At 43.5% G+C, this 27555-nt stretch overlaps 1 protein-coding gene across 3 annotated transcripts in view; it reads right to left on the reverse strand.

The window, feature by feature from the left end:
* The window catches only part of SCUBE1 (signal peptide, CUB domain and EGF like domain containing 1), a 301150-nt gene that overhangs the window by 117695 nt on the left and 155900 nt on the right, over positions 1-27555 (reverse strand). For 2 of the 3 annotated variants that reach the window (XM_084811851.1, XM_084811850.1), the window contains exons 5-6: positions 22800-22925; positions 6209-6325 (exon numbers count right to left, since the gene is read on the reverse strand). The exons of the other annotated variant lie outside the window; for it this stretch is intronic. In XM_084811851.1, the coding sequence (XP_084667977.1) occupies positions 6209-6325; positions 22800-22925 (243 nt within the window). The remainder of the gene's footprint in view (positions 1-6208; positions 6326-22799; positions 22926-27555) is intronic. 3 annotated transcript variants of the gene reach the window in all.

Consider the following 27555-nt stretch of genomic DNA (forward strand, 5'->3'; position numbering starts at 1 on the left):
TTGGATTCCTGCATTGAGCAGGGGTTTGGACTCGATGGTCTTATAGGCCCCTTCCAACCCTACTATTCTATGATTCTATGAAACAAAAAACTACCAAAAAATTATAGAACATCAGAGCAAGGAGTTACACTCTTTGATGTGTTGGTTTACTACATGCAGGGAATTTTTAATATGGGAGAACATTAAACATAAGATTATCGTCTTGCTGTTTAAAATAGTACAGTTCAGAATTCTACCACCTCGTTCTCTGTAATGTGTGTGTAGATTAGCTCTAAGCCAATTGGGGTTGGGCGGAGAGACTGAGAAAACGTTTTGCAATTGAAACACATGATGAACTTACAACTATTTCTCTGTATCACCAAGAATATTCAGAGAGGGCACCCAGTGGCTGTCAAACAAATGAAAAGGAATGTCCTTTACCTCACCCCCATGAATCCAGATGGCAGGGATTAGACCTCAAACCCTTTTGTGTCCCTCTCACCTGCCTCAAATTCTGTGATTCTATGAGTAAGGTAATGAAATGCACTGTACCTTTTTTTATTGCGGTCCTAATTAGTAAATGAAATTTCCATCAATAGAACATGTATAAAATGTGCAGAAATGTATACTAAAAGCAACAATATTATGATAAGAGACGGGGGGGGGGGTATCTCTTCCCCAAAATCTGTGGAAGCATTCAATGATCTAAATTCATCTGCAAATACATGTTTGATGGCAGCAAGAATGTGACAAGAATCTTGCCAAAATCTGAATACAATAGTAGGGGAAGAAAAAAGTAGATTGTAGGCAAATTTACATTCATATTAAGACAAAACCAAGCAAGAAAACTCCTTTTTATTTGTTCAAACAGTAGCAGAAGCAATCAGTTCTTGAAGCTGTTGTACTAAACAATCACCTCATTAAATAGCAACACAGTAGATTTATGTCATAATCAAAATGTTATCTTCAATGTATGTGTTCTGGAGCAAAGAAACTTAGGAACAGTAATACATTCCTCTTACCCTGAATTATTGTTTTGAGCCATGTGTGTTTGATGTAGGGAGATGCAGGTAAACTCTGATTAAGCTCCACCTGAAAGGAAGTACCCAACCCTGGTGGGAAGCATATAAGTATTGCTACCCCAGCCATCAGTTTCAAATGTCAAAGACACACCTGCACATACTCTATTTTGTGGGGGTCACATTTATGCTTATTTTGCACTTCTTTTTGAAAGAACAGTGTACAAGAACTCAGTAATTACTGAGGCGGGAGAGGGAAATCCTTCCAATAATTTCAAATCCTGAGGAGATCAAATGATTTCAAGCAATCGTATAAATATTTCAGCCAAAAGTATAGTAAAAATACTGTATTAGATATAAACAGAAAGGACACCAATCATTTTGTAACATCAACACCCAAATATCAACTCAAAGGTCATGCTAACATATGAAGATTATGTGACCTACTTGGATCAATTTGCACTCACAGAAACACACAAATCACATGTGAAAAGCAGACTTGCAACAAGTAAGTGAGGTTAGTGGTAAAAGTTTTCCTCTCTGCACCAAAGACTTTCAACATTAAAGCTAGAATGTTAGAGGGATTGGGGGGAGAACAGATTCAAAATGGGAAATAACCTTTTGATGGAAGATCAGGATTCTAAACCAACTGTGACCTCAACACACAGATGAATAAATTAAGAACACAAATAATAGAAAAACACCCCGCCCCCATACACACAGAGACAAAAGCTGAGAGCACATCAAAGGAAGTGGAAGAAAAGTGTTACCCATAAGTAGCCGCCGTTTCACCCGCTTGTCCACATCAGCTACTGACGTGGCATTGAACTCAGAACTCTCAATTGCAGCCTCATCCTTCTCTAAAACACAAGTAAGGGACAAACATGGAGCAGTTGGTTAATGAAAAACCCAATTTTCCACTGCCGAAGACAGTTTCTTGGCCTGGCGCAACCAAAGCCAAGAAGCATGAGAGCACTAAAACCCCATTTAGAGAGTTAATTCCATTTGAAATCCCAGAAATAAATCAAAGTGTGTTGGAGGGAGGGGAGGAGGTGGGCAGAAAAGAATGATGATGAAAACAAAGTAATTAGCCAGCCAACATATGTTAAGCTGGTCTCACACTAGTTATAACACAAACACAAAAGAGAAGGTGCCCCAGATCAGTGTTAATTAAGAAATTAAATTTATAAGGCTTCAAGTTCAACACACATTGTTAAAAACAGACAAACTAAGTGCGGCAGGCTGAGAGAGATGCCAGCTCCTGAACACAGCTAGCGACAAAAGTATTGAACACAGAACAGAGCTGGAAGAATCCGGTGATGGATGGGCATGGGTATGGGTATGTGATAGCTTTGTGCATGTTGACACAGTGTGTAAAAAAATGCATGCAAATTTTTAAAAATTAAAATATAAAACAAAACAAACACAAATTTAAAAAACAAAACAATTAAGTTGGGCAGTGCTGGTTGCCTGCTTGTCTATGGAACATGACTAGCTAAACATTCAATGCTCGAAAAAAGATGTCGCAGGAACAGACTAGTAATTTTAGAAGCATGCAGCAAAGCGGGGGTGGTGTTAATGTAGGACATCTTGTGGGTACTTTCTGATGTCCAATATATGAAAAAGTCCTATCCAGCATTACAAGGTGTTAAGTTAGTCAATATTTAGAAATATACCAAAAACGATCCATTTGCAAGAATGGGAAGAGATGATGAAGTGAATAACAGGTCTCATACAAGGGAAAAAAGCAATTCAGAAAGCAGTGGCTGAGTTATTAAAGTAATTTATATGGGATGGAGAATTGCATTTAAAAGGAAAAATACAAAACACAAGTGGGGACTTTTCACATGCAGCAGACATAAAAAAAGAGGGTAAGTCAAGAAAACAAAGACAAAATGTATTAGACAAAAGGGTACTTATGTGCCATTGCAGACATTTGCATCCTTGCAGTGATGTCCAAATTACAGACACTACTGAAGTCAGCAAACAGTAGGTAGACAGGAGGAGAAGGAAGTGGAGAAGGAATCAGAGGAAGTGGAGGCAGCTGGCAGGTTTGATCTGTGGTAACACTAAATGGTTGAGTTGTAACAAGACATTGTTCTAAGAAGAAACCAAGTTCTAGATGGGATCAGGCTGCAATAGAGGCTTTGGTTTGAGGTTGTTTGTTTTTCTTTTAATATTTTTCCAGAAATAATTAATGAACATCAGGTATCAGACAAGACAGGCAATCAGGAACCATCACCAGAAAGCAGGAATAAAAATGAAAACAAAACAAAACTTTAAAAAATATCTAACATAAAAAGCTACTCAGAAGGAGGAGGAAAAGGAGGGGGGGGGGAACCCAACACAAGCAGCAATATGAGACATCACAGGAACAGAAAATGTAACATGAAGTCATATTATAAAGCAACATTGTATAAATGGGAGGGGGAAAGTGCAGTTTTCAACAGTTCAAAGGTTTTTCTATATGCCAGATCACATGAACAAACATCACACTAAAATTCGAGAAGGAAATTTAAGCAAAATCTATTTATCAGCTCCCTCAACAAAACCTGTATTCAGATTGCCAATCCTGTAACAACTCCACATGGCCCTCTTGCAGTTGAGTAATATGTAGATACACTTACGGGACTAAGACCCGGGTGTTCAAAAATAAAACTAGGAGAAACCCAATAATAAGCTGAACACAGTGAGTATTAGAACAGCTATATCTGAACCATAATTAGATTTGTTTTTAATACAGGCACAAGGGCTTCAGTCTTGCACTCAAATCTGCTTGTTTCATTCATGGAGTAGTACGCTGATAGTACTGAGCATATGCTTAGCAATGGGACTAACTGAATGGTTTCCATTCCAGACTCAAGACCTCTGGATATATGTAATCAAAGCTTGTTGAAGGATATTCAGTTTCTTCAGTTCAACAGACTTTAATGCATATATAAGCTTGATGGAATTATACATTTATCCCTGTCAACATATGTTGATTTCACCATAGATGTACACACATCTTTAGTTAATTAATCAAAATTTTAAAGAGGAGATGCTGTGTAAACTATATAGTGACAGCTCTCAGAATACAAATTGTATTGGGATAAATTGTATTAACTTTGTACAATTAGATGTGAGCCACTGAAAATTTGTCAGTGAATTTGCTTGAATATTTGATTGTCAGGTTCTACTAGGAATTACTATTGGACTCTCTAGTTTTCACAACTGTAAAATTGTACAGTTAAAAAACTAAGTAAACTTGCTCTCACATGGTATCTGTCACAATTCTTTAAAAAGTCAAACCAGATTTTGCCATGCCTAATAGCAATTATGAGAAAAATCCAGCCAGAGTCCCATTAATTTTAAATCCCATGGATTTCTGTGGGAAAGAGATAAACACACAATTAACTACTCTTTGAGATCAATCAGGATTTAACTTAATTTGGCTAGATAATGCCCTGTGTTCTTAAAGTACAAGGAATAGAAAGGCAGTAAAAGTAGTCACTATGTAATTATTGGAACAATTCAAACAAAATTAAGTTTAATTTCAATGAGAGATATTTAAACCCATGCTTGAATCTCCCACTGAAATTAAGTGCTTACCTTTTGCTGGATCATGACCTTTGACAATACCTCCGATTGATCTATTTCTCTGCCTTGAAACTGATGCAAAACACAAGTACTATGTAGCTTGTTCCGACCAAAGTTGAACACTTTAGGTCCCACTAATTTCATCTAGATAATTAAGCACATCTCTCCACTGAAATCAATGGGACTTAAAGTATGTAGCTCTGCCTGAATTTTTAAAAATGTTTTTAAGCTAGGGTAAAAATTTAGATTGCTGTAATGCTTTTAAACTGGTGTAAAATTTCTGGAGTAAATTTAAAAATTATATCTTATTAAACTGAACTGAGTGCAAACCCACCCACCCCATCCCTCCCCCATAAACCATATACAAAACCTTCTGTTCATTCTATGCTTGTAACCACAATCAACTCTAGACACACACACACACACACACACACAAAAACCTCAAGAGACATTATTCTGCTTTGTCCAAATGACTACTCCATGTCAGAAAACATTTGTTCCATATAATTCTACCTCTTGCACCCCATTTCATAATCTGCCATATGCTTTGGTTCCAGTGAAATGACTTCTCTTTGAAATTTGAACTCCATTTCTCACACTGTCCAGGTGTCCTGGCTATATCTATTTGTGCTCAGGTTCTCATGATGGAGTTCAATATAGTCAGCAGTTACTATATTAATTTTACTGTGAATATATAACAAACTTGCTTAAACAACCGCTTGCTCAATATACATGGCACAGCTTTTTAAAACAATAACTTAATTAATAAAGATGTTTTGCTCCCTTTTTTCCAATGAGCAGATATGCCTCACAAAATTACAAAAACTCTCATTTAGAACATGTAGCAATGTGCATGGGTTGCTGTTAATCGTACAACCAGGTGAGCTGTACTCCACATGGTAAACTGTTGTTCAAGTGATTCTTCACATGTTCTGTTCTGAGTGAATTTTAATCACTAAGAACACCACTTCTCTTTTGGGGAGAGTTCAAATCTACCAGAACCCATGTGGAGAGACACTCGCACAAATGGGTTGACAGCTTGGATTCTGGCCACATGGTTGTGATAAAAATGCATACCCATAACCCATGTGGGTCACTGCATGTTTAAAGATGTATTTTACATGTAAGAGAAATAATGATTCCTGTTAGCATTTTCCCCCAGAGAAACCATTACTAAAAAGTTCCTCTCACAATGAGAATAGTTTACACTCCAAAATAATTCTTAAATGGAGCAAAATGTAATACTGTGGGTAACAGAATATTCCAGATATATACTTCTGGTTAGTTTTACTTCTGTGCATGAATAACCAAGTGTTTTTACCCTTGCATTTAACAAGCAGAGAGAGCGTGAAAGAACTGATCTGTGTTTCCCAGTGTTTAGCAGTATACAAAATACAACTGTACAGTAATTATACATACATACGTGCGCACGCACACACACATGGACAAGAAGTTATTAAACAGTGACAAATCCTTAACCAACAAATACATTGTAGCTTTTAATCGCTCGTTTCCATGACCTTCACAAACCCAATCTTATTAAATAAGATAAAGAGTTGATTACATTTTCTTTTAAACAGTTTTTCAATTCCAAACACACACACACACGTACTATTTAGAGAGGTACTTACCAATGCACGTTCGGCCATCTGAGTGTAGGGCATACTTCTGATGACAACCGCATACAGGGCCAGTATCTGTGTCATCACAGGTGTGTTGGCAGCCTCCATTTCCATAGTTACAGGTTACTAGTTATTCCCCCAAAAATTTGTGTATATACATATGTATGAATAAAACAACAATGAAACCTATTAGTTTTTTGGGGTGGGTGGAGGGACAGTTCTAGGCAAATAAAAGAAATTAATATTTTTTTAAAAGGCAATACATACAACAACGTAACAATACTAATATCCATACAGTTGTTTTCAAAATCTCCTGTCCTTGTTGAACAGTAATATTCTAAGCAGCTACTAGCCTTGTGCAGATGGTCAAAGTATATAGCCTGCACATGTAGTGATGACTGGGTCAGGACTGTGCCTATTAGTCCACCCTTTGACATGCCGGATCTCCACATGCTCAAGTTTCAGCCTGCACAGGGTCCTATTTGCATACACCACAATTCATATAGGATCCAAACACTTGATCTACACCATTAATTTTTTCAGAGTGTATATATGTAGGCTCCTTCCAGAAAGGGCCTTGAGCAGTGAGGGAGGAGGGACAGTGGACTCCTGTCACCACACATACAACTACACAATTTGACAATCTGCACTGCTCTATTGTCTCATCCGTGGCATAATTAGAATAGAATGTAGGATTATTTTCCCTCCTTCCTTCATATCTATGATGAATACAGCACGAAGAAATGCAGGTTGTTTACCTGTAACTGTAGTTCTTCGCGTTGTCATCTGTGCATTCACATATATGGGCTTTGCTCCTGCACTGAGTCTCATTTGGGAAACTTCTATAGCTGAGGAACTTATTTGGCGGGAACACTCCCCCACCATCCACTGCACATGTCCCAGGGAGTTCCCGCCCGTTCCCTCAGTTCCTTGAGACCACCTAATGTGGCCTTGGACCCAAGGGAAAACCATTTACGCCTCGGTACCAACATTGAATCTGACACTGACACTGAAGCGGGGACGGTGGGAGGGTTGTGTGAATGCACAGATGACCACTCAAAGAACTACAGTTGCAGGTAAGCAACTTGCATTTCTTCTTCATGGTCTCTGTGCATCACACATATGGGCGATTAACAAGCTCATTTACCAATGGTAGGTAGGTGTCCTATGCCAAGACTGATGACAGAACGGCTTGCCCAAATGCACAGTCTGAACGTGCCTTGACATTGAGTTTGCAGTGCTTCACAAACGTTGACAGTTTCAACCAAGTCGCTGCCCTGCATAAGTCCGACAGCAGTAAGCCTTGGGTAAAAGCTGTAGACGTGGCTACTCCTTGAGTAGAATGTGCTCCAATGTGAGAGGGGCGCTCCAAGCCAGACAAATCATAGGCCAGGCCAATGGTTTGCACAATCCACGAAGCCAGTCTTTGGGAGGAGACAGGAGAGCCCTTCTTGAAACCACCATAACAAATGAAAAGGCGCTGCGTGGTACGGAATGGCATTGTCCAGGATTTGTAAAAAGCCAATGCCGTCTTGATGTCGAGAGCATGCAATTTTCTCTCCAGGTTAGAAGACGAGTCCTGGAAGAAAGCTGGTAACGATATGGTTTGGTTGACGTGGAAATCGGAGACCACTTTCAGCAGAAAGCCAATGTATGGTCTTCGGTCAACCTTGTCCTTGTGGAAAATCATGTAGGGATGATCCACTCATAAAGCACAGATTTCACTTACACATCGAGAGCATGTGATAGCAACCAAGAAAGCAACTTTCCACAAAAGGAGGCCAAGGTCTGTCATGGCCAGAGGTTCGAAGGGCTTCGAGAGAAAGGCATGCAAGACAACAGAGAGACTCCATTGAGGAATCAGAGTCCGAACCGGAGGAGTCAAGTTCTTTAGACCTCGCAGGAACTGATGAGCAGTAGGGTGAGTAAAAAGGGAAAAACCTTGAACTGGCCCTCTGTAACAAGAAAGAGCTGCCAAATAAATTCTTATGAATGAAAATTTTAAACCTTTTTGAAACAAACTACGCAGAAAGAAAAGAACATTCTCAACTGATGCCTGAAGAATGCATGAAGGTTAGCAAAAGTCAGAAAAGACAACCACTTTGCAGCATAGTACCAATGGGTAGCCAGTTTCCTAGCTGCCTGAACTCCAAGTCGAACTCGAGGAAGAGCATTCATTGTTGAATCCTCCAAGCTGTTAGTTTCAGAGCGTCGAGATCCGGGTGAGAAATCCTGCCCCGGCTCCGAAAGATCAGGTCTGGAACTTGCGGAAGGTGCAAGAATTGTCTTCTTGACAGACGCAGCAGTAGGGATGTACGAAACTCCCCTTACCTGGCTCCGCCGGGTTCCACTGGGGGGGGGAGGCGCTTCGTCCCTCCCCCCGGAATCCTCGCCGGCTGGCTGCACTCCGCGGGGATTCTGCAGAGCCGCCGGCTGGCTCTGCCAGCAGCCGGACATCTGGCCGCTGGCTAGCAGGGACGCAAATGGCGGAGGCTGTAGCTGCCGCTGTTTGCGTCCCTGTAGTCAGCTGTGATAGGCTACGTAAAGACTTATGTAGCCTATCATGTCTGGCTTTAAACAAAAAACAAAAAAACCGCGCGTACGCAAATGGCGGCAGCTACGGCCGCCACCATTTGCGTTCCTTATTTTTGGCCGTCTTAGTCTACGTAAATATTTACGTAGACTAAGACGGCGAAAATAAGGGGGAATGCAAATAGCGTCCGCTACGCTATTTGTGTTCCCCTTATTTTCGATGTCTTAGTCTACATAAATATTTACGTAGACTAAGACGACCAAAAATAAGGAACACAAATGGCGGCGGCCATAGCCGCCGCCATTTGCGTACGTGTGTGTTGTTGTTGTTGTTTTAAGCAAGATGTGATAGGCTACGTAAGTCTTTACATAGCCTATCACGAATGGGAAAAAAAAACAGATTGCAAATGGCGGCGGTGGCAGCCGTTCAGAAGACCAGCCGCCGCCTCCGCCGAAGCCGCTGCTGGAGCCGCCGCCATCTGGAACATCCGCCCCAGGTAAGTCTCGTCCCAGGGGGGATCCGCAGGGGGCAGGGGGGTGGCAGGCTGTTCCACCACGGAGTTCAGGGGGCCGAATGCACTGGCATTCGGCCTCACTGAGATCCGTGGCAGAATTCTCTGACATCCCTACGCAGCAGGGTTGGAAATCATGGCTGCCTGGGCCGCCAAGGAGCAATTAGAATGAAGTCCATCTTGTTGTATGCTATCTTCTGGAGCACCTTGGAGAGAAGGGGAATCAGCGGGAACAGATAAGAAGTTCCCCTCGCCACTGCATCTGGAATGCATCGCCCAAAGTCGACCGACCGATCCCTGCTCTCGTGCAGAAGTGGGGGCACATGGCATTCGCTGGGGTCACGAACAGATCTGTCGTGGGACGGCCCCAGTCCAGGAAGAGACGATCCAAAATGCAAGCCGATATCTGCCACTCATGAGGCGACTGGTACACTGGACTTGGGCATCTGCCAAAACATTGTCTTGTCCGCCAATGTGAAGAGCACTCAAAAAGATGCCCTGTTGAACTGCCCATTGGAAAATGTCCAGGGTGAGGTTTACAAGTCTGGAAGAGTGCGTCCCACCTTGCTTCCACAATGTGCCACAAGACCATTGTATTGTCAGTCAGGATTCGTGCATGTCGACCTTGAAGGTAAGGTTCGAAAGCTCGCATTGCTTTCCAAGCCACAAGAAACTCTAGGAAGTTTATGTGGCACTTCTTTTCTTTTGTAGACCAGATGCCCTGAGTCCACAATGGACCACAGTGGGCTCCCCATCCAGAAAGAGATGCATCTGTCAGCAAGATTCGTGTAGGAGATGGTTACACGAAAGGCAAGCCTTGGTCCAAGCTGCACAGCTGCATCCACCAGAGAAGGGATGTCAACACTTCTTCCGGGATAATGAGTCGACAATGCCAAGCATCGAAAGTGGAATTGAAGCTTCAGAGCAACCAGTTCTGCAGTCGCCGCATCCGAAGTCTCACCCATTGGACAACTGCAACCGTAGCCACCATGTGACCCAGTAGAATTTGAATGGTGCAGGCAGTGACCCAGCAATGAAGGAAGACGGTCTCCACGAGTGTGACTAGCTGATCCTGCCAGTTTCAAGGAAGGTAAGCACGCACAACTGTCGAATCTAGTAGCGCTCCTATAAACTGGAGACATTGAGTAGGTTCCAGAGTTTATTTTTCTCTGTTGACATAAAGACCCAGTGCACCCAGAAGGTTCAGGACAAACCCGATGGCACAGTAAAGATCCCTTTTGGAGTCTGATACAAGGAGCCAGTCATCTGGGTAAGGATAAACCTTGATTCCCTGTAGTCTCAGGTATGTGCATACGACCACCATACACTTCGTAAAAACTCTCGGGACGGTTGCCAGATCAAAGGGCAGGACCCAGAACTGGAACATGTTGGTACCAATGATGAAGTGCAGGTACTGGTGGTGGGCGTCTGCACTTGCTATATGAAAATATGCGTCCCTCAGGTCTATGGCGGCAAACCAAACATTCTTTCGAAGAAGAGGGAGAATTGTAGCCAACATGATCATTCTGAATCTTCTGGGGATGATGAACTTGTTTAAGTCCCTTAAGTCCATGATGGGACAGAGGCCTCCATTTCTGTAAGGTGAAGTACTGAGAAAAGAAGCCGTTGTCCAGCTGGAATGGAAGGACTCTCTGGATAGCTCCTTTTTGAAGCAGGGTGGACGTCTCCAGAAGGAGGGCTTGCAATGGTGGAGGATAAGAAATTCTATCATTTAACCCCGAGCAATTATATCTAACACCCAGGTGTCCAATGTTATTGCCTTCCAGGTAGGCAGAAAACATGCTAGAATGTATCCGAGCACATGCCGACTGGGGAGGTCGGGGGCAATAAACATTGGGAAGTCAAAGTTGACGCTTTGAAGATGACTCCAGCCTACCACAACCTTGACGGAACTTTCAAGACGTAGCAGGCTGTGTTTTCTGGTGTTGGGTAGGTAGGGATGTCAGAGAATTCCGCCACGGATCTCGGTGAGGCCGAATGCCAGTGCATTCGGCCCCCCGAAATCTGTGGCAGAACGGCCTGCCCCCCCCGCCCCCCCGCGGATCCCCCCCGGGACGAGACTTACCTGGGGCAGATGTTCCAGGCAGCGGCGGCTCTGGCGGCAGCTTCGGCGGCTTTGGCGGCTAGTCTTCCGACCGGCTGCCACCGCAGCTGCCATTTGTAGTCTTGCCGTTTTTTTGTTGTTTCTTTTTACAGAGACGCGATAGGCTACGTAAAGACTTACGTAGCCTATCACATCCCAGTTTAAAAAAAAAAACGCGTACGCAAATGGCGGCGGCTACAGCCGCCACCATTTGCGTTCCTTATTTTTCACCGTCTTAGTCTACGTAAATATTTACGTAGACTATTACGGTGAAAATAAAGGGGAACGCAAGTAGCGTAGTGGGCGCTATTTGCGTCCCTTTTTGATTCACCATTTTAGCCTACGTAAATATTTACGTAGGCTAAAACGGCGAATCAAAAAGGGACGCAAATAATGCCCACTACGCTATTTGCGTTCCCCTTTATTTTCACCGTAATAGTCTACGTAAATATTTACGTAGACTAAGACGGCGAAAACTAAGGAACACAAATGGCGGCGGCCATAGCCGCCACCATTTGCATACGTGTTTTTTTTTTTTTTACCCAGAGCACTCCACAGCCGGAAATCCAGCTGCGGACGGCCCTGGCCTGGGCCTGGCCGGCTGCTCTGCAGAGCCACCGCGGAGCACAGCCGGCCATCGAGGATTCTGGGGACCGGATTGCCTCCCCCCCCGTCGAGGATTCCGGGGGGAGGGATGGAACGCCTCCCCCCCACCATGAACATAATCCGCGGAAAGGTAACTGACTTTCGTACATCCCTATGGGTAGGCTGGTAGCATTGGTATCGGTCAAATTGCTGTTTGGTCGCATACGGTTGAGGCCAAAACCACTTGCAGCTCTTGTACTAGTGTTGTGTGGGTTGAAGGCCCAGGCCCATCTTATGGGCAGTTGTCTTCACTTTCTGGACAGAGTCCATTTGCTTGTCCATTTTGGAGTTAGAGCCCTTCACTGCCAAAGGGTAAATCTCTATTCAGGGCCGGGCTTCAGGAGTCAAGCTTGCAGAACTTAGCCAGGCATGCCTCCAGAGAGCGATGGTGCCAACCATCAACTTGGCACTACAGTCTGCCTCATGCCAAGAGCTATTAATTTGCTGTCTCGACAGCTTGACAGCCTCAGCATGGAAGACCCTGGCAAGGTCCTTTTGGTCCTTTGGGAGGCAGGCACAAAGGAACTTCATCTTTTCCCACAGGAATAACTGGTATCTGGCCATCATGCCCTGATAATTGGCCACACAGAGTCCCAGGGCAGCCAAGGAATACATTCTCCTACCCCAAAGATCCAATCTTTTCCCCTCCATGTCAACAGGCGACGCATGAAGTTTCTGCAACCATCCCTGCGCCGATTCCATGATGATGGTCGCGGGTGTAAATACAAGCATGCCGCGTCCTTTTCCCACACCCTATAAAGGGACTCAAGGCACTTAGATGTTGGAGCCATGGAAGATGGAGCCTTCTAGCACTGTTGAACAGACTGAAGAAGGGTTGGGTACTGCACCTGGTTTCGACGATTCAGTATGGACTATGACAAAATCGGGGTCCTGAATATGATCCTCCAGCTGCTGTACTTCAGTGCCCAAAGAATGGGCCATCCTGCTGATTTGCTCAGTGAAGGTGAACATGTCCTCCGAAGGGGAGGCTCCCTCCTGGGAGCCCACTACATCATCCGGAGATGGGATGGAAGGTGGGCTAGAAGAGTACGAAGATGAATCTGACTGGTCATCAGCTGAGTCATGATGCGAGGTGTTCATGGCACGGGGCCCGCAGGCGGGATCGCCTGTGGTTCTGACGCCGGAATCGAGTGAGCTGGTTTAGAGGACTCTATTGGGCTCCGCAGCAACAAAGAGAAACGAGGTGGCATGGGTGGAGGTACGAGGAACTCATATATTGCAGGAAGATGAGAAACAGTTTCTGATGCCCGCAGCAGACACTGAGGTGAGCCTGCTCCCATATATCTGGAGCGGTCAGAGAAGTACTCTCAGCCCTGAAGAGTATGTATGCCAGTCCTTGAAATGATAAGGCCGCTGTGGAGGGCAAAACCATTATGAGCTCCTCTCCCAGTCACCATGAGGAGACCTTGACCTCTCCCTATAATTGTAGTCGAAACAGTGATCAGCCATAGTGAGAACGACACAGCCCAGGATGAAACTGATGCTCTCGATCCTGAGTAGGGGGTAGGAGACAGCGACATGGGGCTTCCTGCCTCATTGGTGACTGACAATCTCTGGATGCAGAAATCTCTCATTCCCGAGAGACTGGTAGTGGAGGGGGGAAATCCAGAATTTCACTCTCAGACACCGTCGACACCAGCTCAGTGACTGGAGTGGTGGGTACTGGTGACAATACACGAATTGGTGAATCCAGTAAAGGAGGAGGTGCTGGAACTGTCAGTTTGGAAGATGTTTCGGTAACCTTTTTCTTCTGTTTTTAAGGCCATTCGATCCTGACTTTGGAATCTTTGCCATTTTTGTAATCTTTCTCACGACTGAGAGTGCTAAGCAGCACCCTGGAGTCGGAGGATCGGCCCGTTCGTCAGAAGTTGTCAGGCAAGGGGACATTGACTTGGATGAAGACATAGTCGCCTCTGCTTTGTCCCTTGCAGAAGACCCTGCGGAGTTCTATGGATCCGTAGCCAGTAACGCTCTTCTCCACAGCTTTGCCTTAAGCCTGTCTGATCTGTTCTTTCATGCCTGCTTAGTAAACGATTGGCACAGGGAGCAGGAATCGGGTAGGTGGCCTTCACCCAAACAAAAAAGGCAGAGGGAGTGAGGGTCGGTGTGGGGCAACTTACTCCCACACTTGACACACTTACGAAAAGGTGCCTTTGCGGCCATAAGAGACATTGCAGCCACGGTCGACAGATGAACGAACAATGAAGGAAGTTGTTTCTTTTCTGGCGGAACAATGACGTAGACGGGGAAAACAAGAATAACAGAAAAACAAGTCCTCAGCAGCAGCAGAAGAAAGAAAGAAGTGTTGCAATTCTCTTTCCAACAGAGAGGAAGCTCTGAATGGACTATCCACTATGGTGGTTGAAAGAGAACTGAGGGAAAGGGCGGGAACCTCCTGGGACATGCACAGTGGACAGTGGGGGAGAGTTCCTGCCAAAAACGTCCCTCAGCTATAGAAGCTTCCTGAATGAGACTCTGCGCAGGCGCAGAGCCCATATGTGTGATGCACAGAGACCGCGAAGAAGAAATATATTTTCCTGTCCTGGAGAGGGTGTTGTTCTTTTCCAGCTGTGCTTTAACCCACAACTCCAGAAATGAGTACTCCAGACCACAAGAGCAAAGAAACATGCCAGATATCAAATCTGTTTTTATTATTAGTTCTTCAGAATAGTAAAAGATTTTAAAATAAATGAGGAACTGTTAACTTAATTTTTGTTCACCCCTCCTTTCTTTTTTAACATTTTGATGCTCAAAGCTATGGCTGTTTAGCAACTTCTTAATCTGAGTGGGCAGAGATCATGTGTATACAGCTTTTTCTGTCAAACCTAAGTGACTAGCCTGTGTGGAGAGTCCACTGTGCTAATCCAGAATATATGTGTCATAGTAAGGGCTGTGATGTGTTCATACCCTAGCCATCTTTGACTACCGTGGTACAATATGCAATGCAAAATGGTGTGGTGTATTGACTAGGAGTTTGAGATGCAAGCTGGTCCAAATCTCACCTAGCCATGGACTCACTAGCTATGCTTACGCTCAGCTGCAACTCCACATCTCTCATACTGGAAAAATAGTACTCCTTTGAAAGGAACCTTGTAAAGTTTACTTAGGGAGCAATCCTGTGGCCACTAGACACTGTTTAGAGGATCATAGGATTTTTCAGTTTCTGGGAACTGAGGTCAGAGCCAGGGCTCTGAATGCAGTTCCCAGAAACCGCACGCCCCTTCCTGCTCCCCCTTGTAGCTGGCACAATACTTTCTGGGCCAGCTACTTCTCCATGCTCAGAAACGCAGCATGGAGATGGGAGAAAGGGGGTGGTCCTGGGGACGAGGAGGGGAGGAGACAATGGAAGCCACTTTACGAGGCTTCCTATGTGCCATGCGGCCTCCGCACTCCTGCTCCGAAGTCCCCAGCTAGATGGGTGAAATCACGCATCTAGCCGAAAATGCAAGGTGGCCGGAGAAAATTGAGCACTTTGGAAAAGTGCTATATATACTATGTTTAGACACATAAAATAACTTAGAAAAAACAGAGCTAGAGTCCTACTACAACCCTGACTGCCATTGTGCATTGCTCCCAGTCCCTTTGATTCACAGTTTATCTATGTCATTATGTACTTAACCTTAGATAGACAATAAGGATGTGAAAGATTTACACATTATAGTGAATGTTCAAAATTTGGTGAACAGGTGGGACCTGCAACAAAATGTTGCAGTATATCTTCTCTGCTGACAGGATTGCTCCTGGTCAGAGTCAGCCAGGCCCTCCAAGCAGGCTCTCCACTCTTCCTCCACCCCCTGGTTTTCCATTTTCCTTTTCCAACTGACGTTCAACATTCCATGGCTATTGAGCATGCTCTGTCCTTTTGGGGGGGGAGTCTTATGTTGGTGGGGTTTTTTGTAGGATTTGTAGCTGCAAACCTCTGGGTTCCCCCAAGCATGTTGATACCCCCCTCTCCACCTCTTGTTCCTCATTTTGCCTCCAATCCTCAACAGCTGAGCTCACTCTTAGAGGGAGTGAGGGCAACATATACACATGAATGCTGATAATCCTTGATGCATTTTGTGAATTTGTGAAAATAATGTATATTTCCCCATATTTTGAATGTAAACCACTGAATGCCGACAACTGGTCTCTGGAGACAGTTTTGGGGTGGCTGGGGGCAAACAAATGAACCTAAAGACAGAAGTCCTCTGGTTTGGGAAACCTCCTGATTTGGATGGGGTGTGCAGCCTAGTTTGGATGGATGAGGTTGCATGCCCTCTGAAGAGGAAGCTATGTGGTTTAGGGATGCTCCTGGACTCGGCGCTCTTGATGGAAGTGCAAGTGGCATCTGTGGCCAGGACTGCTTTTTACCAGCTTCATCTGGTTCGCCAACTGCAGCCCAGCCCTATCTGGAAAAATCTTCTCTCAGTGATCCATGTTCTGGTTACCTCCAGGCTGGATGCACTCTCTGTGCAGTCTCTGTGGGACTGCCTTCAAAGGTGGTTTGGAAAATTCACTTGATACAAAATGCAGCAGCAAAGTTGCTTGTGGGAGCTAGGTAAATGGACCATGCGACACCTATTCTATACCAATTACATTGGCTGCCTGTTTGTTTCTTAAATTGCTTGGGACCTAGCTATCTGAAGGACTGTCTGCACCCATATGAGCCTGTCCATGTACTGGGTTCAATGCCTGCAACCCTGCTACCAGACCCATCATTAATAGATGTTAGACTGGTGGTCCCAGGAACAGGGTATTCTCAGCAATGGCCCCATATTTGTGGAATTCACTCCCTGCCCTGAGGTTCATGCAGCTCCATTATCAGTAAAACAACAACAACAACAACAACAACCCTGAAGATCTTTAAAAGTTAAATCTGTGTTTTTAAAAAATGCTTTCCTGTGTATACTCAGTGCTGTTCATTTTAGAGGTGCTTGTGTATAAATTTTAAGAATGTTGATTTTATATTTGGATTACTGTATTATGTTTTATTTATTGTTTGTATACCACCTTGTGAGGCCATTAAGTCCTGAAAGCTGGTTTAAAACTCTGCTAGTAAATAAACAAACCACATTTAGGTGGCTGTCAACATTTGCCACTGCATATATGTTTGGACATACACAATATTGTCCTAGGACTGTGAACTATAGTATAAATGTTTATTCATGGAATTTTGGACATTGTAGTTTTATATGTGTATGTTACACTACATCTGTACTCACAGGGATATACTGGGTGCCAAAAAGCAACATGAAATGATCAGAAAAGCATAATCAGTTCAAACACTCCGGAGTCAGGAAATACCAGGACTAAGATTCTTAATGCAACCAGACCTCTGACTATAATGAAAGATGAAATATGTTCACTTAAATGCCTTCTTCTCAAAACAGCTCTCATAGAATGTGTTTCACATTTGTTCCATTTACGTCCTATCCTTTTTCCAAGGAGCTTAGGGTAATATAGATGGGGTTATCCTAGGGATGTTTCATAATAACCTGGAATAATGAAATTAATATTCTGGACATTTAGATCATTAATCTAGAGGACTGGGTCTGGATAAGGCCCTTGGAACCTGGGAATTATATCGAAAGTGCACACCATGACTGGCGGCCTCAATCCTGGCTACACACGGTTCACACCGTAAATGGGGGCCTCTCCACTGCCCCCCCCTTTGCATTTCTTATTAGATGGCAGGGAATGGCCAGGACAATTCCATTCCTGACAAGACGAATGGACTTGGACGCTGGACGCTGCCATGAGTGTGTGGTGTCTCCTGCGATGCTGGGAAATATTGAAGTTTCGTTGATATCAATGCTGCTTGCTGGGATTGGAGGCCTCCAAGAGCCCTATCCAGATCCACTGCAGACCAGAGGCTAGTTGGTCTAAGGTCGTCTGAAGCTGAAAGGCAAGTGAATCTCCAAATTCATTTTTAAAATCTAGGTTTCATGGAGGTCGCTGCCGTCTCTCTTATCCCATTTTATAGGCACAACAATCAGGTGAGGTAGATTAGGTTGAGAGACAGTGACTTACCCAAGGCTATAGCTATACCTAAGTGAGAACTTGAAGTTAAGTCTCTTTGGACAAAATCTAGCACCCTTCCAACTATATCACACTAGCTCTCTTATATTCAGAGGATGGGGAATCATACAGTACCAGTTTAAAAAACGTAGTATGTAGCACTTGTTACTATCCTGGGAGGCATTAACCTTTCCCTTCGGCCAGACGGCCACATGGTTAGGTCCCGTGGTACCACTCTGCAAGATTCCCAAGTGGCTGTAGAGGGTTGGTAATACTCGGCCAGTGTAGTTTACTGTAGTATTGGATTTGCCTGTAGGACACAAGGTTCAAATTCTTGCTGAGCTATGGCCTTGGGGCAGTCCCCACCTCTCAGCCTACTGAACAGGCACACAAATTAGTAGCCATCTTTATACATTTGTATTAATCTATTAGCTTCCATTCTTTATGTACAAAAAGGTGGAATTACCAGATTCCACCTTGGACAAAGCTTGGTTGCTGCATGTTCTCCAATCACAGTAGTACAGGGATGGGCAAAACATAGCCCTCATGGCTTTGAGTGCCGCCCCTGCTGCCACACTGCTTAAATTTGACAGTGCAGTGGCAAGAAAATTGGTGGTTTGCTGCTGCAGTTCGGCAGAAAACCACTATGTTGACCCCAAAGGGCCACATTTAGCTTGAAAACAAGCTAAATTTGGCACTTTTGATGGTTTGTTGATATGGGCAGTACAGCGGCACAAGGGCCAGCCGCTGGGGAGTCCAGGGAATTGAAATTGATCACTGGACTGCCTGAAGTTGCCCACCCCTGCTGTAGAAGGAGAAGCTGCATCTGTGGAATGTCTCCCTGCCTCAGAACTCTTTAAAAAACCAGAGGCTTGTCAAGTATACCATCTAGAAATCCTACTACAGATAGAATAATTCTTCATGTCCATTAACCTTCTGAAGGGCAATTTCTGATTATAAAGACTGTATCACACCAAGAAGGCAGGGTCAAGGTTACAGCAACAATTTTAGTTACAGCATTTCCTTACTTCAGGGTTTTGGTCTGGTAGTAGTAAAAACTTTCTTTTATTGTAATATCCTTGCATATTTTATACAAGTAGCCATTATCCAGACCAAAATCAATCCACATGCAATTCAAGGTTCTTTCAAGTTCCTTGGACTCAACTTGATGGAAATCTTAAAACCCTTGTCTCTTTCCAAACTCTAAATAAGATTAGTTTTTATTTTAATGAGCTGTAAGAATTCAAGCCATATTTAGGAACTAAGCTGGCTTTAACACACTTAAAAGCTGCCATTACATTATTAAGTGGCTTATCACCCAGACAACTATTTTGGCCATTATGTTGGTACAGAACCATTGAAGGAGTGGTAGAAAATTGTCCTCTAGTATATAATCAACTTTTAAAGAAGGATGAATACAACAGTTTTACAAAAGTTTTCTAATTATGGTTCTTCCCATTGTGGGTTAGCCGTTTATGGATTCTGCATTCATTTTATGGAATAATTTGCTGTTTCATGTGGCACTTTAGTACTTAGTAATTTGCAGGACAACTTCAAATACCAAGGGTGACTAAGTTTAATTATGGATTGTATAAAGCTGTGTGTACAGAAAAAACAATGTTGTCCATTTTAAATGTATTCTACTTCATAGTTTCAATACTATGTAATGGTAGGGCAGCATTCAACAAACGCACAAAGGTAAGAAAGACTTTGAACTTGGCGAGCAAGAATGCTCAGGGAGGGAGATTGCATTATAGCAAGTAAATTAGGCTCCCCAAAAAACCTGGAATAGATTTTTGGGAGAAAGTCTGTTTTGTAGTTCTGAATGGCATCAGGAAGGGTTTCTTCTCTTTCCCCTCTCTTCCCTTTCTCAGAATACTGCAGATCTGATGGGCGGGACGGGAACGGATGGGACGGGGACGGACACACCATTTTCAGTCTCTCTCTGGTGCTGCTCAGTTCATTTATTTTCCTCTCCATATTTAAAGCTGCTTCCCCCACCACAGTCTCTTTTGCCCTTTCCCCCAGGACTATCCTCTTTTAGTAACAGCAGCTAAAGAACCATTGAAACCCCAGCCTTCACCTCTCACCCACAGGATATATTCCTTCCGAATATCTCCAAGTCAACAAGCTCCTTCATTCCAATTGCAGGTATATATACTTTTTGAAGAATAAGGAAAGGTTGCTTTTTAATTAAATGACTCAGCAGGCAATTTCAAAGCTCCTGTTTCAAAGCTGAGTCATTTAGTGCCTGTTTCATTTCCACTATGTTCCCACCACTGCAGTCTTTCTCCATTCTCCAGCCCTACCTGCAACTGGTTTCTCTATCACTCCCACTTGCCACACCACCAGGAAGAAGAAGAACTTGTGCACTTGAAGAACTTGCACACTCCCTTCATAAGTTAATTCAGAAACAAACAAAGAAAAAGACTGGGTTGTGAAGTGGAGCTGCTGCAGGGAAGAAAGAAAAATCTAGAGTGGATTTTTTGGGGAGCGAGGGAAAGACTGTGTCTCCTAGCCTTTTTAACCATGGTTTTGAAAACAGATGGTCGCTTTGGTGTCCTCAAGCTTGCCAGGGAAGTGGGGGCAATATTTAATGTTTAGAAAGAGACCTGCAGAGGCTCAAACTTATGGGGAACATTGTCATCTGCTCCATTAGCCCTTCTCCTTAAATCTGTGGGAGGGGAAGCCTGCCACTTCATCTGCATGTATTCAGAGGCACTTTTACTTGCTGGCTGGTAGAAATAATTTTTGTTTACTAAGCTTGGACATAACTTGTGTGGGATATATCTACACCACACATTTAAATTGGTTTAACTAATGCCCAGTTCCCAAGGAACATGGCCAGCTCCAAGTTTTCAGGGGGCCGTAGGCAAAATACCTTCTGGTGTGCTCTCTCGCTTACATTGGCCATGGCAGTAGCACTGCCATGCTACAGTAGACACAGTAACAACAGTGTCTGGGAGCTACCATCTTAATTTTCCACAGTGCCTCACAATGCCCATCATAGTGTCATTCAGGGACATTGGGAGGCTCACAGACCCTGTTGCCCAATGTGGAAGGTCTGAGGCAGGGGTCAGCACTGATGAGACCCTGCCAGAGTAATGGAGCCTGGCAGCTGCCCTAGGATGTCAAGTGCTGATGCTGGGCCTACCAAGAAAGACTGGGTATTGTAGTTCTGTGAGAGAGTCTAGAAATTCCTAACAGGGAATTGTCAGTACTCTCACTAAGTTACAATTCCCAGTATTGAAGTCACAACAGTTAAACTGGAGTAAAACCCATATTGGTTTATCACTTAGATATGCCCAAACTGTCTGATTTGAAGATCTCAATTTGTTCTATATTTGAAAACTATTAGGTAGGGATTTCTGAGATGCATGACTGCAACCTAAGTTCTTGCCATTATAAAACCAATTATTTTATATCTTTCAGGCACGGACAAATATTTGTCAGCCAATATTTATCCATGTGGATTCCTGATAATTTCCCAGTACAGGGCAATTTTACCTTGAATTTCACTCAAACCTAACAGATGTATACATCAGGTATATTCACTATTGAAAGAGAGCAATGTAGATGCCTAATAATCATAGAACAGTATTTTGGCTCTAAAGAGAAGGTAATACTTTCTGTAATGAAAAACAGACCAGAAGGTATTTTCTCCAGTCTTCTGAGATGCCAGGACTAGAGAAATATACACCTCTGTTTTGCAAATCTTTTACTTAGTCATGTTTGTTTTTAATTCTTATGTTCTTCCAAAGCCTCCAAGATAAAATTTGGCAGTTTGTCACCAGTTGCATACCTCCCTCTGGGTTGAGCTATTGTGACATCACGCAGTGTTCACAAACATGCTCTCTTCTATTCTTTATTCTAAAGTTCCTTCACCCCAGCACTCAGCCAAAAGGCAATTTATAAACATATAAAGGCCAATAAAACAGACAGATTTATAATCACAAAAGTCAGGCATGTTCATCACCTGAAGGCCTTGTACATCTTTGCAGAAGTCCCTGGGTGCTGGCGGGGCCAACTACAAAAGCTGCAGGCTGCATGATGGAGCTTAGACATCTCTTTGCCCCATAGCGGGCAGAGGGACTGTGGGGCAAGGACTGCGATCAAGGCACTATATGTTTCTGAGTTCTATGCTGGGCATTTGAACTAAGTTCCCACTATGCCTCCCAACCCAGGATACAATGTGCATATGTAAGAGAATTCAAGGCCTTTGCAAAGGCTGCAGACTGAACTGGGATCTACTGTGATCATATTGGCTCAAAGGTAGCAAAGTGGGCCTTGTAAGCACTGTTTTGACTGAAATCTGTTCTGAGGTCTGCATAAATCCTGCACCAACACCTGTGTGTGTGTGTGTGTGTGTGTGTGAGGGTAGGGGGAGTGTTTTATAGACTAATCCATGGAATTTCTTAAGCCAAGTTCACGCATTCCTATTTCAGTCTTTTTTTAAAGAACGAACCCCAAACGGCAATCGAACCGCTTCCTCCAATTTTTATCAGTTCTGTTCAACGTCAATGTTAAGATTGACTGATAGATTTAAGAGATGGATGCCAAGTCCTTCAACCGTCTATCCATAAATGTACAGTTTATGATCCTATAGCATGTCCTGTGTTAAACACATTTAATAATTCAATTCCTACTTTCTCTGATCACACAGAAAAAATATATTAAAAAAATTCAGGTCAATAAAAGCAAAGTGATTTCTTGAATTTTAGAAAATAACAGTGATGTGGAAAATAAGACATGTTGGGCACTTGAGATTTAGTCTGCATCCACCTACATTTGCAGTCCTTCTGGTTTTTGGCAAGTTCAAAGCCAGGCCTACATTCACAGGCAACCCCACCTTTGGGTGTCTCCCGGCAGATATGTGCGCAACCATGATCTTTGTTCATACAGTTCATACCCTCTGGAGAAAGAGAAAGAGAGAAAAGGCACAAAACTGAAAACAATCTAAATGACAATCAGCTCTAAGCAGTCATAAGGCTCTACTGTCACTTTTCACACTACAGAAAACAAATTGTCCCACTTTGGGTATTCGAACTGTTTCATCCCCGTGGTTCCCCAGCTCCCCTAGTGTGAACTTCCAGAGGTAGTTGCTACAGGGTTCACTTCTGGCAGTTTTGTGGTATCTGTTCATTTACAAATATACATGTTGAACATAGGAAATCAATTAAGCATCCAGACAGTCTACTAGTCTCGAAAACAGCATCAGTTCTCCAAAGGAAGCAAACAGCATCCACATGGAGACTCCTGGTCTCTCTATAATTTACAAATGGCTTTCCTTCCCCATACCCTCCCTCAGCTCAGCCACCGCCAATCATTTATGCTCACTGAATTAACACCTACCCTTCATTTATTATTACTTTAATAATTTCTTCCATGTCTTTCCATCCCCAAACACAGCTTTAAAAAACCCACTACAAAACTGGGAGCTTATGTGTGCCTGATCTTGCCTGATCTCGTAAGCTAAGCAGGGTCAGCCCTGGTTAGCACTTGGATGGGAGACTGCCTGGCTATCAGGCTTCCTGCATTGAGCAGGGGGTTGGACTCGATGGTCTTGTAGGCCCCTTCCAACCCTATGATTCTATAAAAAACAATTCAATAACGAACTCTGTAAAAATCCATTACAACTTAATATGCCCACCAAGAAAAAGTACCGCAAGCAGAATTAAAAGTTACCCAAAGGCCCGCTGAAATATTAGTGCAGAGGAAATATGCTCAGGTAGCTCCAGAAACATGCTGACCATCACTGACAAATCACAAGCAATCAAGTTAAATCTCTTCACACATCATTGTAGCATTCCCATTATTATACCAACTTTTTTTTGCTATACTAATGTACCAGGAACTGCTAGCTAAGACTGGGTCATATTTGCTGTGATTGGATTCACATTGTTGTACTGTATGGAAATGTGGCACATTTTATTGGCCTTTTGACCTTGCGATACACAACTTTCCTCCTCCATACATTCCCAAATTAGGATACTACTTCATGTATCTGATGAAGGACCGCTACACCATGAAAATGTATGGCACAACAAATATGTCCACCTTTAAGGTGCAACTGGACCCTGTTATTTTAAAGAATAAGTACAAGTGATCTACACTCAGGCTATGTTCACACATTGGTTTCTGTGGAGCAATGGCAGCAACCACCCTCTGACTACTCCCGCGGCACTAGCCTCATTGGTAACCGAGCAAATGTAATTGGGAGTGGGGGTGGGGAAGCCTGTTAACTCCTATCCTAATTTATACTTGCAATGGTTCCCTTTCATCCCATATAAACTACCCGAGTGGCGTAACTGATTTCATCAGCTTGCAAGCAACTTCTGGGCTAGTCAGTCTCTCTCCCAATGGAAAAATAACAAAACATTCTTGAATAGCAGGGCGCTGCCAAGAGGCAAAGTTATTCTTGCCATTTTGCTTTTCTTTTTATAGAACATGTGTGAATGTATGGATAAGTGCCCAGCCTGTCCTATCCTGAATAAAAGAAAGTCTTTAAGTCTTTAAAAAGTCTTTAAAAACTGTTCCAAAATTTATCTGGGCATGTGGGTTGAAGAGCATGCTACTTCTCAAGAATGTGTTCAAATAGATCCCAATAACAATAATACCAAGATAGATAGATAGATAGATAGATAGACAGACAGACAGACAGACAGACAGACATAGTTATTGCAGACATACTTGTTGTACTGTGGGAGCAGCTTTTGAATACTGCTTGAAGTGTACAAAATCAGTTTGGACCACAGAGAGACAGAAAAGAACATATGTTCTACAATCAATGATAGCTCTATGATACCATTTCAACTGGGTGGAAAAGCTAGCATCAGTACACAGCCTCATCCACTCATTATCATAAACACGGTCCATATCGATGTTGTTTTGTTCCTAGCTGTGCTAAGCATTCCCAGAAGACTGGGTTTATGTGAATCGCAAATGCTGAGAAGTGTTTACAGAATAACTGGCGCAATCTAGGCCTGAAGGTTTAAAAGGCAGGAAATGAATCAGAGGAACAAATCTTATTGCTGAAATCTTGCCACCCATACCAAAGAAGCAAATATTGTACCCTAAGAACACAAAACAAAAATTAATGGTTTTTAGGTAGTGGGATGTTGCATAATTAGGTTGAAAAGTACACAAGTTAGAGCTGCACTGAATTCAGTAGACACCAGAGATGGAAATTCCATTCTGCAAATCACTTTGGGTATCCAAATATTCACCTTTTTCCCCCCAGTCCTGCTCAGCACCATTCTTTTTCCTAGCTGCTGTTTCCCCCTCTGTCCTGGATGGATCCCACCTAATCAGGAATCACACAGGGAAAGGATGTTGCAATGCTACATAACAGCTAAGAATATTTAGCTGTATGGTTAGGGAGACTGAGGGTGATGAGGACTGCGGGGTTTTCTTTAGTGTAAAGGCAGCCTGTATCTCTGCTGAGCATCTGGCCAATGTTCCTCACAAGGCGCCGCTACTCCTGTGCGCCAGATGAAGAAACCGCTCCTCCTCTTCCCTTGCGCTTTTAATTGTATAAGTTTTAATGTTGTAAAGCCGCCTTGAGCCCCAGTATTGGGAAAAAGGCAGGATATAAATATAACAACAACAACAGGTAAGTGAAAGTTTTCACAAGGGATCCTCTAAAATCTCCGAAAAGAGGGTTGTTATGGATTGGGGGAGTTGTTTTGTTTGGGGCACTGCTAAAAATTGGGAGTAATTTAGGTTCAGCTCTACTTAAGAATACAATCTGTTCAGCCTAACTTATCTTTCTAGCCCAGGACTGTCTACCCAAACTGGCAGCAACTCTCCAATACCAGGCAGAGGTCTTTCAGGTATGACCTCAATCATATCCCTTATGAATATACAGTGGAGGTGAGGAATAGATTTAAGGGATTAGACCTGATAGACAGAGTGCCTGAGGAACTATGGATGGAGGTCCATAACATTGTTCAGGAGGCAGCAACGAAATCCATCCCAAACAAAAAGAAATGCAAGAACGCAAAGTGGCTGTCTGATGAGGCTTTACAAGTAGCTGAGGAAAGAAGGGAAGCAAAAAGTAAGGGAGAAAGGGGAAGATATATCCAACTGAATGCAGAGTTCCAGAGAATAGCAAGGAGAGACAAGAAGGCCTTCTTAAATGAACAATGCAAAGAAATTGAGGAAAACCATAGAATGGGAAAGACTCGAGATCTCTTCAAGAAAATCGGAGATCTCAAGGGAACGTTTTGTGCAAAGATGGGCATGATAAAGGACAAAGAAGGCAGGGACCTAACAGAAGCAGATGAGATTAAGAAGAGATGGAAAGAATACACAGGAGAACTATACAGGAAAGATCTTAATGTCCCTGATAGCCATGATAGTGTGGTCACAGCACTTGAGCCGGACATCCTAGAGAGTGAAGTCAAGTGGGCCTTAGGAAGCATTAGTAACAACAAAGCTAGTGGAGATGACAGTATTCCAGCTGAGCTATATAAGATCCTAAAAGATGATGCTGTTAAAGTGCTGCACTCAATATGCCAACAAATTTGGAACACTCAACAATGGCCACAAGACTGGAAAAGGTCAGTTTACATTCCAATTCCAAAGAAGGGCAATGCCAAAGAGTGTTCAAACTACTGCACAATTGCGCTCATTTCACATGCCAGCAAGGTGATGCTCAAACTCCTACAAGCTAGGCTTCAGCAGTATGTGAACCGAGAAACTACCGGAAGTCCAAGCTGGGTTTCGAAGAGGCAGAGGAACTAGAGATCAAATCGCCAATATTCGTTGGATCATGGAGAAAGCAAGAGAATTCCAGAAAAACGTCTATTTCTGCTTCATTGACTATGCTAAAGCCTTTGATTGTGTGGATCACAACAAACTGTGGCAAATTCTGAAAGAGATGGGGGTACCAGACCACTTTACCTGTCTCCTGAGAAACCTGAGACAGGTCAAGAAGCAATAGTAAGAACTGGACATGGAACAACCGATTGGTTCCAAATTGGGAAAGGAGTACAACAAGGCTGCATATTGTCGCCCTGCTTATTTAATTTATATGCAGAGTCCATCATGAGAAACGCCAGGTTGGATGAATCACAGGTCGGAATTAAGATTGCCGGGAGAAATATCAACAACCTCAGATACGCAGACGATACCACCCCAATGGCAGAAAGCGAAGAGGATCTAAAGAGCCTCTTGTTGAGGGTGAAAGTGGAGAATGCAAAAGCTGGTTTGAAACTCAGCATTAAAAAAACTAAGATCTCTCTAGGATAGAACGGCGAAAAATATGGGAATGCAAATGGCGGCTGCCATAGCCACCGCCATTTGTGTATGCCGGGTTTTTTGGGGGTTGCCGTGATAGGCTACGTAAATACTTACGTAGCCTATCATGGCAGCCTGGCTGGACGCAAATGGCGGCCGCTATGGTGGCCGCCATTTGCGTCTGCAGCAGCCCTTCTGCGGCCGGAAATCTGGCTGTGGACGGCCCTGGCCAGCTGCTCTGTGGAGCCGCCGCGGAGCGGAGCTGGCTGGGCAGGATTCCGGGGGGGAGGGACGGAACGCCT

The sequence above is a fragment of the Heloderma suspectum genome, chromosome 7 (assembly GCF_057233095.1).
Source record: "Heloderma suspectum isolate Gila_16-S chromosome 7, 16-S_ref, whole genome shotgun sequence".
Taxonomy (NCBI): domain Eukaryota; kingdom Metazoa; phylum Chordata; class Lepidosauria; order Squamata; family Helodermatidae; genus Heloderma; species Heloderma suspectum.